Raw genomic sequence first — 17,203 nt, 5'->3', positions numbered from 1 at the left:
GTCGCAATGACTGCCTCGACTTTGTCCCGTCAGTGTCTCCGCGGTTACCGTTTCGCGCGAGAATTATTTTAGGGTCGGAGACACAAAATGAAAAAAGCAAAGAGAAATAGAGAGAAAGGTAGCGGGGAAAATTTCTCCTTTGACGATGCGACGATCGACTCGACGATTGACTCCACTATCCCGTGTCGTACCTTTTCCTTTCAATTCCATTCTCTCCTGCCTTTTGATCGATAACGTTCGCGAAGTGGCATCCCGCGTCCTTCCTCTCCAAAGTCTCTCGACCCTTGCTATTCTCTAACTTCCGTCGGCTCTCTTCTGATCCTTGCTCTGATCGTGATCTCGATGTTTACCACCGAAATTATTTCAAGTCCGTATTCGTGGTCGATATTTCGACTTGGACAATAAGCTCCGCTGAGATAAGCACGCGAGTGCAATCATCAATTGCGAAAAAAACAACGCAGAACCGACACATAGGGAAAATTACGTTACTCGTAATCTCTAATTTACTCTAAGTAAAGTCTCTTTGTAAGTTTTTCGCGGTTAAACCTTATTATACCGAAATAGTTAGCGTAATGTCTCGTGCCCGCTGTCGAAGCATTAGGAAATTGCAATCGTTGCTTTTCTATTCGGCGGCGCACAGTCCGGACCACGAATGCGGGCCTTACAGAGAAAAAAAAATTCTTGGCAGTGGCTGAACCGTCCAGCCCGTTCTGGATATATACGTGTAGGTATAAACGTGCAATATCGATCTCTCTCTCGGGACAAGTTTCGAGAAACGCGCTCGCGCGTTTAACGAGAAAAAAAATGCGACCAATGTTTCAGCTTATCATGAGGGTGATGATGACGGAGGATGATGATTGCGATGTGAAATTTTGATATTTCGAAGGATTGTTTGTTGGAGATGATAAAACTGTTACACGCAAGGCAATATTAAGAAATTACTGTATAATGTTCTCATAGACACATATTGAAATGTATATTTATAATAAAACAATGTGGGTTAGTAGGTAGTATATAATTGCTGATCGCAATAAAAAAAGAAAAGAAAAAGAAGATAACGAGTAATATCCGTACGTATTAATTACAAAAGCGCATGCTCGATCGCAAATTAGACGATATGGTATGGCAGTAGTTAAGAACAGAGCGCCATTGTTGCATATAATTAGTGTTGGCTTATAATTACATATGTGCGGTTCATTTTGGAATGGCTTCGCAATCAGCTTCGAACCTACGAGAAAATCTGAATTAGATATTAAATACGATCAGACACAGCTTCCATAGAACTCGAGTAGATGTGAAGCTCGCGATTTTCTTCATTTTTCTAAAGTATGAATGTAAGATACGTTGCCTGTGCGTGTAAGGATGATTTACGGATCGAAAAAAGGATTGTGTGTGGATTAGCCGATGGAATTTTTGCTAGCACCCTCACGATAAGCGCCACGATATAGGTACACATAGGAAGTAGTGTAATTCGGTACACACACATACAACAGTTACAGTACTACTCGAGAGAAACTGAACGGTGCGATTTGATAAAACGATGGCGATGAAAATGATTGGGTCGAATGAATCGTTTCTAAAAAGTTGACGCGGATTCAGGATCAGCCAAAAAGGCAAAAACGAGACGCGTGTAAGTAAAGAGGTAAATAACGATACCAAAAGTCCCGAAAAATTAAAGGTCTTACGATCCAGAAGAGGCATCACTGCAGTCGTATTGTGGACTTTTGGATGCCGCGATGAAAATCATAATGAGTCACAAGTGAGCAGTTTATCCGCTACTACACGTGCAGTCCGTTTGGGCGTGAAATCGCAAAAACGAGCATGTGGCTCGTTTTTTTTTCTTCATTTCATATGTCGGAAAAGTACGTTGTAACGCACCCGCGTACCTTGCGTACATTTCATAAACTTTCTTGATGTGTAAATATGATATAACAGATCGAGCGATTCGAATCGAGCCGCTCGTATTTCACGTAGAATCAAATCGTGCAGTTTTTCGATTGCGTTAAAAAATCTGAGATATCTCCCCTACTTTTTATAAAAATTTAATCAAATATTTTTCACACATTACAGGTATCTTTTTAATTTTTGTTAATTGAATGAGTCTGGAATAGAAACCGCTGTTCGATTCGTATAATTGTGGGAAATAGTTACCGTTTCGTGCATATGTGCTGTTTTTTTTCTCGTTACATTGCGTATCGTGCAACGCGCTCGAAAAACGCATCGTTCGAAAAACGAATTTTGATGCGAAAAACGAATTGAGTGTCACGCACGCAAACGAATCGTCGCGCGTCATCTGATTGAAGCCACAACGCGAGATCTGACTCGATCCGAATCGCACGGAACGAGCTCGATTCTTTCGTTCATGCCTAACGGAAACGTGCACGCATGCACGCACGCGCACGCGTGGCGTTACGCGTGGGAGTGTGCGTAAATTACTTATCGAAAGATCATTTCTCTTCCAACCTCGTCCAAAATACCTCTGCTGCTGCGGTTTAGTCTGCCGGTTTAATTTGCTACGAGATATACATCTAGAAGCTTATAGTGTTATATATGTATGGCGCAAGTAGATCAAAAGAGGTCTGTCGTTTCTCGTTTCCTTAATCCTCCTATTTCAGACGATAGTACTTGTCCTTTGTCAAAGCGGATCGAGTTGACGGCAGGAGAGAGAATGGATTTCTCTCCGTACGTCTGTCTCTCCATAAGTTTCACGATCATACATCTTTGTAAATGTGTCACTGATATACGACACGCATCATCGTTACTTCCAATTGGTTTGTAAAACCATCGAATAATTATCATCAATTTAAAAAATAATCGAATTGACGATTTTGAAGGAAAAATTACCATTAAAATTGTAGTAGTTGACGTAAGAGACGATACAAAGTAAATGTAAATTTCGATATATCCGAGACACAATTATAAATATATAAATGTATATATCGCGTAAATGTTCGAGTATCTGTTGGCTAGAAGAGATTTTACTCGTGAGAGGTTTCATAAATGCTTGCTGTGCTTCGGTCGCCTATTGCTCGTAAGAGGGGGTGGAGTGGTCTTAAACGCTAGCTCTGTCTAAACCTAAGTGATATATGTTTCTTTGAAATCGCACCTGCACTTTATATAACACATTTTGGTACGAGATCTTTAACCCCTTGAATGATCTGCTATATCTCCTCGTCGGCGAGGACCGTCGATGCTTTAATAAGGTGATACTATGACACTGTTTTGTCAAAAGCATTACTCATCGAATGCTTCTCAGAAAATTACATGTCACATATATACATCATATGTCTGATTATATATCAAATTTTACGTGAATGATTTTGTCATAACGATAACTAACTTGTTAAAAAATGTTATTATAGCTAAAAATGCTTAAATAATCTTTTTGAATCTTACATATTTTTGCAAATCCTATGCGATTATTGAGGCAAATTTCTAGTGCAGCTGCGATCTCCTCGGTCTACTTGTCGTTCGATCGGAGCACTTAGAGCTCCAAAGAATCGTGAGTCAAGATTCTGTGGAATCTAGGAGGATAATGGTGTTTCGGATGATAGACACTCACTTTTTCAAAGGCACTGTTCCCTGGGGCCCCTGCCCTGCGCCGTTCCTGGCATCGGTGACCCGGCAGGCCACCATATTATACGCTGAAAGCAGTTCTACAATGTTACATAATTATGTTAAATATGAATGTGTTCAGTTTCACAGGTGCATGCCCGGCGCCTGCGTTGCCGGATCGTAGCCGTCTCTTTGATCAGTTCTGGGCGCTAAATGCAAACGATACGTTCGCAATTATAATGCGAGCATTTTTAAGACTTAGAAAATAAGCGGGCCCAGAACGGATCAAAAATCTAAGAAATAATGTATGATTCGCACAAAATAATTTATATGTTTGAACATGTAGTGTGCGAGTTATTCTATTTCTCTTTAGAACTGTTTCAATTATATTTCTATCGTTAATTTAATTAATTTTGCTAGACCTTGCGTTATCTTTCGTACGATAGTGGAGAGACGACACAACCAGGAGCACAGGTGCAGGCGAATTGCTGGCAAAATTGGTGTCGATACGACGATAACGCCACGGGGCGTTCATACCTTTCTCCTGTTTTCGTCTCTTCCGTTTATTGCATATCTTGACCGCGCATATGCTGAGGATGATGGCGACGAGGAAGAAGAGGATACCGCCTACGACGCCCGCGGTGATCGCTTTGTGCTTGACGCGAGCCGGCACGGGAAACTTCACCTGTTCGCTCACGCCGAAATTTGTAGCCGAATTGGCGAACACTTGGAAATAGTAGGTCCTACCACCGACCAGGTTCTTCACTGTGGACGTTCACGTTAAACGGGAAAATTGCATGAAAGCCGCATTCTCGAAAATCGACAATTAAAATGTTGGTTTATGAATGTTCGGAATTACTCGTATTCGTGATGTTGACGCCCGTCCGATGCTAGTAAGAAAACTTATGCAAAATAATTGCTCTGCGATCAATGAGAGAAAAAGAGGAAGAGGTAGATAAATGGACAGCAATATTTTACCTAAATAACTGGTCTCCTCGGGTCGTATTTGGCCCTTGTTGAGCGTTTTCCAAGGTCCGTCCGTCTTGTACTTGATAGTGTAATATTGGATAAGATGGCTACGTTCCATAGGAGGTTGCCAGGTTATCAGGAAACCGTTGCTGATTTCCGTCACCGTGAGGTTCCGGGGAGTACCTGGCTTTGGTCCTGGCGATATCGATCGGAAACAATATGATATAGTATATGTTAGTCTAATTTTCCTTTTTTACTTGTAATATATATATAACCATGTGTTTTTTACATCCAGTTTTTAATATCCATTTTATATTACATCACGCGATTGGCATATAATTTTTAACAATAAATCGGATATAAAGATTTAAAAAAATTTAATTTCTGCCGTGAACGCGAAATAAAAGACGATGCGCGGGAAAAATCTCTTTGATGTCAGTAGATAAATGTTGCTGTCGTAACTCCGAAATAATTTCAATGACGCACCGGATTGCAACGCCAGCGAAAAGCTTTTTTGATGGAAACGTTAACGCCGTTTCGACCGCAGCGACATTTTCGCATCTATCAAATCCATCGGTATTCGCACTATCGAGTTGTACGTCTGACTTTTTTCATCATCTCGCATCTGGGTCAGCTGCGATACATCGCTTAAAAAAAATTTTCTTGTATTGGCTGATACTTGCAAATACGCTGATATAAATACGATGAATCACAACTATGTTCACTCTCAGGCAATAATTATATTAAATATTTTCCATTCTCTTTTAATAGAAAATATTTAATATTAAATATTTAATATTTATATAATATGGATCTCGATAAATTAAAATCGATAAGCTTGCTTCGAGATTTCTTGAAATAGACAAGCTAATTATATTTATAATAAAATGTGTTTGTATAATATAATATACATAATATACATAACAAAAAAAATAAATTTAATAAACTTGTATTATATACGTATTTGATGTTCTTTAGTGAATACAAAGCCAGTACACTGGAATGAAACGACTATTGATGCAACTTCTTAATTGGATTAGCCAGACATGAGGTCAGCTTCTTTCATCACTTCTTACTCATATAATGTTACGACCTAATTGCTTCCGGCGTACGCGCGTTAACCTTATTAATGTCTACGAGCGGCACTATTTCTTCTAGGTAGTACGATTTCGCGTTATACATTTTAAAACAGCTTATTCGTAAAAAAATATGTGGAAATATGAAGGAAACGACTGGCATAGTGCATGAAGATTAATTCGCATGAAGAGGTGCGAATATTTTAATTAATTCTCGCTGTTTTTTTTATTTTTTCTCTGATGCACCGATGATATTCTGACTCATCCAATCATGGGTTTATTTCGACAAAGCAAATATCCCACTCTATTCTCTCGTTCCCCCTTATCGATTTAATGGCCTCAGTTCTGGAAAATATCTCGGTGGAATTTACAAAATTGACGGAGATTACCTCGTTGTTGCGAATCGCGGTCGGAAAGCGTAAAAACTGTTTCACGATTGTTTGCTTTGTTGATTACGCAAACCGCACGGACCGGTAAATTTCCTTGGTTACAATCAGATGGAATAGTCGCGTATCAAGAGCGGTTTCACGTACGTTTAAAACACTGGCGGGTTTATCAAAGTCCGTGTGTCCACGTATTCTACATCGGCGAATTGAACGAAACAATTCTTAGCGTCATTCAAATTGATCAACATACCGTGAAGCTGGCAAGATTGAACCATGCTTTTCGAGATCAAAGGGAAACGCTCGAAATTCTCGTGGAACATAGTATAGTGAATCGAATTGCGAACGCATTGATGTATGTGACGAAAGTGACGAAGTCGAGACAAAGTTGTTCTCGTCGAAAAATCCATCGTTATTGTGTAGGTATTGCGAAGTAAAGGCACTGTCGCAGAGCGTTTAGAAAGTTAAATCGATTTTTTTTCGTAACGGATTTTCGCCATGTAACCACATAGACAATATGAGAAAATTGGAGATAGCCAGAAAATATAGGCGGCTTGTTGGTTTGGCTGCGAGATTGCAAAATTAGCGGCTCTTGTATTGTTTCGAATATTTGTTTTATAAAATAAATACAATTTTTTATTCTCTCTCCCCCTATTCTTCTATAAACTGCCCATTACGAGCGCTTTCTCTTTTGCTTCTATCGAGCTATAACGAGCTTTTTATATTTTATTATTTTTGTGGAAAAATAACATCCGCGCTATTTCTGCGGAGGAATGCGCGTGCACATTTTCAGGGATTTTATTTATAATAATTTCGTTAAAAATTTCAATACACACAATGTTGTGTAATATTAGATATAAAACGATGTTAAAATTCTATTGTAAAAAAATTCAAATTATAATATATAAAGCTTTAAATCACGCGTCGAGAGGTATTATTATATATATAAAAATAAAATATAAATAAATGCTATTGTACATCAGAATTATTTTTTTTTCTTTCTGATGTCACTATACCCCACTTTTCTCAACAATTCAAATATGATTGAAACTCAACGCACGAGAGAAGTACAACTAGAACTTTCTTGGGTTTATTCAACTCTAAAGCGGAGTAGATTGTTTGGAACCGTCTGCTACGTGCAAAATGTATGATGTTATTTCCTGCTCTCCCTCCTGGAATTTCCTCCTCTCGTCGTAGCTCTCTCGGTGTGGTGCAGCTAAGAGGATTTCATTTTTATTTTCCTCTGTATCTTTCTCGCATCGTTGTACACCAAACTGTACGCGAGCGTGAGTGCGCGCGAGTATATCCGTTTCTTTCTCATTACCCTTTCGGACCGTTTGACACTTATTTTCACGTCCACCATAGCAGATAATGATGGTTAATCTTCTCGCGCGTAACGAAAGAGCTTCTACTTTTTTAAGGTGGATTTTTGAACTCTCGCCATCTCTGCAGCGCGGAGGATTTTTAATTAAATGTGCGACGAGAGAGACAATTGTATATCGTCATTCGCATGCCGAGTATAAATAAATTATCGAACATGGGCGGTGAAAGTAACGATGAACATTCTCAAGTATCTCGATCAAAGAGTATGATAATTATTTCGTAACATTACTATCAATGTCAGAATTTTAAGAGATCGTTTTTATCTTGCCTGCGAAAATTTTTTTGTGTAACATTTATTTATTTTTTGAAAAGATGGAAACATGTACCTTTTGGGCGAATGATTATCGGAAGCATAGGATTTCCCGTGGAATCAGTCGGTAATACGAGTGTATTATAATCAAGGATATCTGAAATGAAAAAAAACTTAAAAATTAAACGAAAATCAATAAGAAACAAAATTAAATCGTTTAGAAAAATCAAATTAAGTATTTTCCATGTATCGAAAAGTTTACATCATAAGATAATAAAAAGTTGTAGTTTTTATTACGAAAATTTTAAATGGAATCTAAGTCAATTTATTGTTACATATTTTATTAATCATGATAAGATCAATTTTATCAATGTCAATTAGTTCTAATTATAGTTTAAATATTTTTCTAATTTGTAGCATATATAGAACGTATTACAAAAAGTTTATCGAAACTATTTTATATGCTCCATATAACGAAAATTTTTCAATATTCTGTAAATTAAGAATTTAATTTTTTAATTTCATGAATATGTTAAAATATATTATCGAATTTTAATAAAATAAGCTTCTTACTCAACACTATATTCTTCTATTAATTTTGGATTCAATTTGAGTAAAATTTTAGTTCTAAAATTAAATAGAAATATTGTGATAAAATATTCACCGGTTTTTTAAAACCATTCGTTAAAAAAACTTGATTCTAAAAAAATATTTTAAATTTCACTATAAAACACGAGTTTTGGCACGCTCTGTTGTTGGAAATAATAGAAATATAGAAAGAGAAAATTTAGTTAACCGTGGTGCATCAGCATTAGCGAAGCCAGCTCTTTGTCGACGCAAGACTGAGGAGCGAAACCGATGATGATGCGGGCTTGTGCGTGGGTGGAAGCGTAAGAAGCGAAGAAGCGCTACAGCGAGAAAAAGGTATAACGCGAGAAGAAAGCGAGATAGGCGAAAGAAACGCTTGAAAGGTAACCAGATAGAAATCCCTAGACGCCGGTATCAGGGATGCTCGAGGTACGGTGTGTACAAATGGAAGGCAATGAACCGGTGGATTCGAGGGAAGGAAATAAAAGCGGAAGCAGAATGAACGGCTCGATGGGTTTTCCGATACGATAAGTCGCCGCGGAAGTCTCTCCGTTTCTTCTTCGTCTCTTTTTCTCGGTTTTCTCCGCTCACCTTGCCTCCTTCCGCATCCGTACTCGTCCCCTCCTTCCCTCCCCTTATCTTATCTTTTTGCCTCCCCCTCGTCCTTTTTCCTTCATGCTTGTTCCTTTCTTCTCCCTCATTTTTTTTATCCCTACGGTTCTAGTCGAGGAAAAAAGTCGCGCGACTTTTCGACTCTCGGATCTATATCCCCGACGAGAAGACCGCGGGGTGAGACGGGAACGACATTCACACGCATGAATTTCCCCTCGACAGTCGTCGAGATGCCATTCTCAGCTTGCGAAGTCGCGCGACTCGCAAGATATTCCGAGATATCTACTCCGCCAGCTGATCGCGTTTTGCCAGCTTGCAGATTTAAAACAACAGTAGAAATTGTCGATTTTAACACCTCAAACAGACTGTACCGTGCGCTGCCTCCGGTATTTTACCTATTCAAATTTACAGTTTATATATGTAACGCGTCGCATTTGAAAACATTTTCTCTCGCGAATTTCAGTATTTTCGTATTTTATAATTTGTCTTGTCCTAATGTTACACATTTAGAGTACAAACGATACTAATTTATCACTCGAATCTTACCACTTTCCGGTGAGACGGGTTGATCGGGCGTGGAGGGGGTGCCCGAGTGGGTCAGAGCAACGCCTTGGAGAAGAATGCAGCGAAAGATGTGAGCAGTGAGAAAGAAAATCGTAGAGACAAAATGTTAATTTGTTAGTTAAATAAGTCAGTGGCGTTATTTATCAGTTACGATTAGTCAGATTAGTATCCATTAAATCCATAAGAAATAGTTTTAATTATATGATTAGTATAATTACTCAATTGAAATAAATCTGCGATGTGTTTAACATTAAATAATCGAATTTTTCTCAGGCTTTTCTCTAGGCTTGTATCTCTGATTATGAAATTTATCAAGAATCGTAATAGAGTCGAAATAACTCAGCATAATGCAGTTTCCATTACCGAGCGTCCTGATTGTGATGACTTTGCTCAGCATTCCCTCGCCCAGAGCGTTCTTCCCGATTACCTGGAACTCGTAGAGCGTGCTTGGCGTGAGAGTGTTGATCGTCACCGTCGTGCTGCCCGATGGAGTCACGGGGATTGTCTTCCATTCCGAAGTTCCTGATTCTCTATACCTGAGCGGTTAATACAAGAGAAACAAAGTATATCATATCTAAATAGATTCTAAAAATTCTAAATTCTTGTCACAAATAATTATATCAGTCTAATCATGAATAATAAGTATAATAATATTGATAGTATCGTATAAATAAAATTGATTTTACGATACAAATGTCTATTATTCGAATAAAACGATTACTGCGTACAAGAGGAGCTTTGAGTCGTAATGCCCGTCAGCTTATCCCCGTCTACCTACCAGATTGTATAATCTTGCTTGTAATCAGGACCACCGGAATAGCCTGGTAACCAAGTTAGCGTTACCGAAAATTGCGTGGCAGTGCCTGACACGTTGTAAGGTGCATGGGGTTGCGTGCCTTCGACTATCAGCTGCGTCGAGGACGAGATAGTGGCGACTTCGTTGGAGGCGATGCACTGATAAAACCCAAAGTCCGCGCGTCGAAGGCTCTCTATGGTTAGATTGCCGCCAACGATCTTCGCGCGGGCGCGTTGGATGGGTCCACCGTCCCTCTAACATAATTTTAGAGGCTCTTACAAAATGCGACGAGACAGCTTATCGAAAATACAATCCACGCGTACAAGTTTATTACTCAAACAATATAAAAGTCCAAAAATTTTTTGAAAAATTATATGTTATGATATTTGTCGACTTTTAGCGTTACTTTAAAAGAGTGTATAAATAATAAATGTGCAATTATTATATGCTCTATAAATAATAATAATTATTTTTTTCTATTGTAGATAATATATGATATATATAGCAAAAGTTTTGGTAGCGATATTTAAAATATATCTTTTTAAAATTTATACCCGATGCCACTGTATCGATGGTTTCTGCGTTCCCTCGGCCTCTTGAGCGTCGCAGTGCATCTCGACCGTCTCGCCGACTTTTTTCGTGTATACCGATTCCGGCTCAAGGGTGAAGACTGGCGGGTTCCGCACGAGGACTTCCATCGGACCCGAACTGCCCTGCGTGCCATGGGCGTTGTAAGGCGTGCAAGTGTATCTACCTTGATGATTCTCATTGACCCGTGTAAAGAGCAGGGAGCCGTTGTTCATGATAACAATGTCCTTCGTCTGATAAGGCTCAAGTAGGCGCTTGTCCTTGGTCCAGGTCACGTATTGCAGGGGCGGGTTAGCTTTTATGTAACACTGGACCACACCGGCCATACGGAACGGCAGGTATTGAACAGTGGGGGTGAATGTCACCTTCGCCGGGTCTGAAACATGCGAAATCTATATGAAAATTACTTTCAGATATCTCGATCGTGTTAAGCTTGTCACTTGAATTCTTTGATACTTTTTAATTTTTTGCATTTTGACATTTTAATTCTCCGCCTGATTTTCTATTATAATTCTTCAAATAAATCTTACACTAATTAATTATAATTTTTCAAATAAATCTTACACTCGACGTTCAAGTAGGCGCTAGCAGTTTGAGGATCGCCGATACCGTTGGTGACCTCACATAAATATTGACCGGAGTCATCGGCACTAACAGGGTTGATAACCAGACTGCCGTCTATCTTGATGGACACTCGAGTGTCCAGGGCCGAGACTTCCGTGACGGGGGCGCCTTCGCGAAACCAGCGCACCGTTACGTTACCCGGGAGAGCCTTTGCCTCGCAAGAGAACTGCACTTTTTCGCCTTCGAGTTTCGTTTGATTTGTCGGCGGCAACGTAATAACAGCTCCACCTGCGATAATCAATAATAAAATACAATTTTTATTACGTAATTTTATCATCGATCGAAGAGATGCGAGATATCGATCATGTGGTCCCGAGACCTAACACGACCGATACTCACGTAGTAGTCTGTCTATTGCATCCAGAATCTGCGGTGACGATTGACCGCTGATATTGGTTGTCTCGCTGTCAAAGATATCCTAGAAGAGACGACAGCATGTGGTGCATGCTAACCCGTCGTCACATAGAGAGGCAGGGAGAGAAATTGAATGCTATAGCGTCTCCATCGATTCTCGATAACGTCTCTCTTGCTTGTCAATAAAAAGCCACGGCGGATAGACGAAAGTATGCCGTCTGAGCATGAGTATCCTCGAATTTGCCTTTCGCCACGATTTCTACGCCTTCGACAAAGGTGCTCAACAGGGTACATTATATCTTCATCGATATCCAACGTCGTCCACGCCCATAGCCGTCTCTCGCGTATTCACATTGTGAAGAATTTCAAAACTTGCGGCTTTGCCCGTCGCCTGAGAAACGAATATCTCGCCGTATTATATCAAGATCGATTCTCGCCGCACAAAAGATCCAACATCCGTCCTTCCCCCATTTTGCGCGATTTTGCGGCATTTTCGCAATCCGATCTATCGTCATTCGTCGGGATTATGAAAGATATTGATTGGACTGTGAAAAGACGTTGTGGCGATAAAATCGTCACATATAATGACATATTTTTATTTTTATTGCATCATATAAGAGATTCATATTTATTGTATACAAAAAAAACATTTATTTGAAATTTCATATTTACACTTCAAATTCTGTAATTATGAATTTTAATGAACGTCATAGTTCACTTGCTATCTATGTCACTTGCATCTTTACCCTTGAGTTTTAATTTCATGAATACGCGACTTATTAAAAATTCGTGCAAAATACAATCAAACTGCTAATTGCTAAAGTAAACAAAATATAGATATCGCGCAAACAATCTGCAAATTTACACGTGCAAACGAACGCCGGACGTCATAATGCTACAAATGTATCGACAAACGTTTGAGCAATTAAACATTTGGCAGATTGTTGCGGTGTTTGTTATCCTTGCGTATCGACGTAATCAAATTCGAGATTGCGGAATAGCTTTTTGCTGGCACTCGGTTACGAGTGCCCGCACGTAAAGTTTCGATCTCGCGTTGCGGTAGCAAACCGTACCGGCCAAGAAGGCCAAGAGAGAGAGAAAGAGAGAGAGAGAGAGGAGAGCTTCGAGCCGCGTAAGAAATATCGCAGTTTCGTTCCGCAGACGGGAAATCCCGTGAAACGAGGGCAACGATATTCTAAGCTCTGCCCGATGTCTCAATATATTGCACACCCCAGTCGCACCTCCGAAGATGCGGCTGGCACAATACGCGCGTCGGCGGTGCACGCTGCAGCCAGCGCGACAGGAATAAATTTGAATCTACGAGCTTGATAAACGTACGAAGGGCGGAATGAGAACTTGTTGCCCGGAGAAAAGAAAAGAGAGAGAAGAATACGTATTTCCTCGCGTAATCTTGCATGCTCGCTGCATCTAAATCCAAGCACGCGCGCGCAAGGATTTACTCAATCAAACCATCCATCATGTCGATCCATCACGTCGATCTCTTTACATTTACGCGCCGCTTCATTCCAACTTATCCCGGGTATATACCTTAAGAATCCCTAGTCTTTTATTATTCCCATTTACGGAGGCTCGCGAACGATGCTCGTGTCTCATTTTCGCGCGAGCAAGAGGATACGTTTTATTTTAATTATTCGCGACCCCGCTGACAATACATTTTACATTTGTCGCGAACGCGAAAACTTGCAAGGATATTTTACGAAAGGGGAAGTTTGCAAAGTTTTTCGCGGCGAATGAGGCCAATGGAATTCCGAGTCGCCCATAGGATCATTCGTCGAGCGTGCGGTTGCCATAAAGTTGCGCGGACGGTGCACATTACGCGCGATCGTTAACGACGTTGTTTTTACCAAGTTGGAGCAGCAATTTCCACCGATGTGTACGGCGGTCGATATTTACGCGAAGGCTTTTCGAGACGTCGCTCGACGCTCCTTGTTGAACTCCGTTCGCGCTTTTACTCCCAGAAATGAATATTTTCAGGAGCTTCGCGGAAGATCGCGGGACACCGAAAACACTTTTGTAAAGTGATTATTAAGTTACCGCCGTCTGCTACATCATCGACCGTGTTGCATTTATGCGGCGCATTCTCGATGCGAAGAGTGTCACGGTGACAAATTTCAGCATTTGCCAACCAGACGAAAATCTTGATAAACCAGGGCAATGAAATTCAGAGAAAGAGAGAGAGAGAGAGAGAGGGGCGCATGGGCTCTTATGCCAAGTACATAGCTATGACGTGATGCTGCGTCGCGTTGCATCACGTTGCACATTGTGAATACGTGGTGCTACGAGAATCGTGAAGGGTAGTTCAGCAAATGGAGCAGTACAGTCAAGATGCAGAAATTCTGGAATGATTTATTCCTATAATGTTTACTTTCTAGCAATTTTTTATCTTCCTTAAATGTTCTGCTTCGTTTAACGTTGAAACGAAATATTATATCGTGCCATATGAAATAAGCGTATCTCTCTGCTTTTTAAAATGCAAGAGATAAACGCACGCGATTCTTTTCGGTTTATGCACATGTGCGTATAAAAATTTGATGTAATTATTATGTTTCTCTATTTATATATAAATGTAACTTTTCACTTTATTTTCTATTCCAACAAAAACACGAAAAAAATGAAAAATAAAATAAATATGAAAAGTGTAAAATTTCAATAGGATGTTCTCCGATTGCTTATCTTTCGCGGTAATAACAATAATAATTCCCGTTAAGTCCCCTAATTTTATTCCTCGCGTGCGAACGAATTTTACGACCTCGCCGTCGTCTCAGGCAGGCGACATTCGCACCATTTCTCAATCCATTAAATAACCATCTCGCGACCAAGCTCGTAAACGGGCGTGAAAACAAGAGACGAGACGGTAAGACAATACGATGATGAAGACGGATGTCCCGGCGGCGGGTTTGCCATTGGCGCGGATTACAAATTTGCAGTGGTTGTGGGGTAGAAACGAGCGGCGATGTTAGAAAAAAGGGAGGATGGGGGTGGAAAGCGCAAAAGCGAAATAGAACAAGAAGATGGTTCGGGGACGGAAAGTGGCTGTTGGCTCCGGAAAAACAAGACAAATCGCCTTTTAACCTCTCCTCTCCCCCTCTCTCTCCTCGCCCCCTACCCCCGGAATCCTGGGAAACGGAAATAGCCTTAATTGGTCGGCGGAACGAGCGGCGGCCGGAATCGCGCTGTAACCATTTTGTCTAACGCGAGTTTTATCGCGGCAAAGGTACCGATATGAGTAAATGTATCGGCTCGTAAAACTTACGGAGGCGGAGGGAGGTGCCACTATACGTTCCCCACAATGTCGCACCGTCCCTGCAGCCAACTTTATGGATGCATCGGCATGCTGCGCCTTCGATCACGGGAAAACGTTTCCGTTCGGGGGAAATGGACGCTAAAACGGTTTATACGACGCGGACGAGATTGCGACATCCCTTATCTTTTCCCGAGTTGGCTCGCAAAGCGATGACTTAGAACGGTACACACCTGTCGCTACCGCATCCATTTGGGAAATAAAGATTATCGAAAGAGTTACAAAAATCGAACGCCCCATCATTTTTAGTTTCTCTACCGTACGAAGCAGAAATATCGTGGCGAATGTTTATTTTTATATCTTCAGTCGTACAGTGTAAAATATTGGATTAGATCTCTGGGGAAGATCTCTGGGGAAGATCTCTGGGGAAGATCTCATGGTTCGCGAGATTATTACGGATAAGTACTTAATAATCGAGTATAACGAGATTATCGTGCATTCTTTTCGACTAAATTACATCACGCTGCACGATGAAGAAACAAAATAGACAATGAGCAATCGAGGATAATTAAATCGTAGATGTATACGTAAATCTTTAATTAATTCGTCACGCGCATAAGCTTATCGAAAGCGAAGGTTATTTCAGCTACTTGACATTCGCGAACAATGCAAATCCGAACATATTATTTAGAATAAATTGCGGGGATTACATCGTTCAACTACGACGGTTCAACATTTTAAAAAATTAGGAACGGCACTAGGCGCTTACAGCATCAGCAATAATATTTCAGCCCTCGACGGAGTTTCTCCTCGAAGAGCTTTTTGCGAAATTGCTTGTAAAAGGATCGTTTTTTATTCCGTTTGAAATTCGCGTATGTAATACGCCAGATCTATCGTGTGTATCGTAAGGGCGCGGTGGATCGGGGTTACCTGCCCGTGAGAATTCGTTTCCGATTGCGCAGCGAGTAAAAGAGTGGGATAAGGACGAGGAGAAAGAGAGAGAGAGAGAGGAGATGGTTTACTCGTGGCGATCGATAAATAACAAAACGTGCGGAAGTAACCGCGCCTGCTTTAAGATATTTTCGGGCATGCGGGTTATTGGAATTGCATTACCGGTGTTCGACCGATCGACGCTGATTACCGAGGGATCTGTTTCTGATAACGGCGCGTTCGATAATTACCCCGGAGCGCGCAGTTTGCTGTTTATTAATTATCGGTCTGGCAGCAACCGTATTTTGCGTTATTCTCTTCGGGTGCCGATCACGGATAATTAATCGCGCTGACATGTCGGGGCAATTTTCGGAAGTGTATTAAAGCGCGTTTACTATCGCGCGATTCATATTAAATTAGTTTCGAAAAGACTTCGAGCGCAGTCTAGTCGCCGGCAAACTAATCAATCGACTTCATATTTATATTCGGCTAAAAAAAGCTAAAAAAAAGACTCGCCTTCTTATTACCCCCCGGTACAAAGTATCTTCTTCTTTAATTAGTTTACTAGCGTTATACTCGAGGCACTCTCGAGTTCTCTGCTTTTCTCCTTCGCTGGCTAAGGGCGGAACTTTTATGAAATATTCCTTAATTATATTTTAATTATGTATCTAACTTAATGGAACAGAGGCATTTAATTATCAAGACAAAATAAGTATTTATAGTCATATATATATATATATATATATATATATATATATCTTTATCTTTGAATCAATATATTTGCGACCAATAGGCTGCGATAGGCAGGTGATTGATTAAGATATTCATAGGGAGATCAATGCCAGGACGCGGACACCATCAACTCTGAGAGCAGATGAAACGCAACCGAACGATGACAATGTGTCTTCTTCGTTTAATTATTTCGAGCATCGCGCGACATCGCGATATCGTTTGATCGTTCGGCACGAAACCCTGAAGCTGTGCTACGACACTTTTTGTCGCAGACGCATGTCACGCCGCGTACCAAGTGGATTTAAGCGACCGCACTGCCGCAGTGCTGGGGTAACGCGTTCTTGTCAGACAGAAATACTTAACGGCGCATGCACGCTAACGTTTTCTGCGAGATATTACCGCGGGACCGACGAAAAAAAGGGAGTCATTATTTATGCGGTTGCGGCGAAATCGTAGAATGGACGGCACTCCGTGACCCGCATTAATAAAATCACGCCGAGAATTTTAAGAGATTTCCTTAAATAAAAGAGCTTGCAC

General features: G+C 40.5%; 1 protein-coding gene across 16 annotated transcripts in view; it reads right to left on the bottom strand.

Annotated features, from left to right (window-relative positions):
• The window catches only part of LOC145963887 (protein turtle), a 103,819-nt gene that overhangs the window by 11,448 nt on the left and 75,168 nt on the right, over positions 1-17,203 (bottom strand). For 12 of the 16 annotated variants that reach the window (XM_083086189.1, XM_083086186.1, XM_083086187.1 and 9 more), the window contains 9 exons: positions 11,329-11,616; positions 10,731-11,140; positions 10,159-10,430; positions 9,744-9,916; positions 9,363-9,425; positions 7,693-7,773; positions 4,534-4,719; positions 4,093-4,320; positions 3,563-3,656 (listed from right to left, as the gene is read on the bottom strand). In XM_083086189.1, coding sequence (XP_082942315.1) covers positions 3,563-3,656; positions 4,093-4,320; positions 4,534-4,719; positions 7,693-7,773; positions 9,363-9,425; positions 9,744-9,916; positions 10,159-10,430; positions 10,731-11,140; positions 11,329-11,616 — 1,795 coding nt within the window. The remainder of the gene's footprint in view (positions 1-3,562; positions 3,657-4,092; positions 4,321-4,533; positions 4,720-7,692; positions 7,774-9,362; positions 9,426-9,743; positions 9,917-10,158; positions 10,431-10,730; positions 11,141-11,328; positions 11,617-17,203) is intronic. The other 4 variants (XM_083086191.1, XM_083086202.1, XM_083086194.1 and 1 more) reach the window with 3 other exon arrangements.

This window comes from Camponotus vicinus, unplaced genomic scaffold, assembly GCF_025532165.1.
Source record: "Camponotus vicinus isolate PSW18456_S1 unplaced genomic scaffold, iyCamVici1.0 SCAF_13, whole genome shotgun sequence".
NCBI lineage: Eukaryota > Metazoa > Arthropoda > Insecta > Hymenoptera > Formicidae > Camponotus > Camponotus vicinus.
This window is presented reverse-complemented; position numbering and strand designations above follow the sequence as displayed.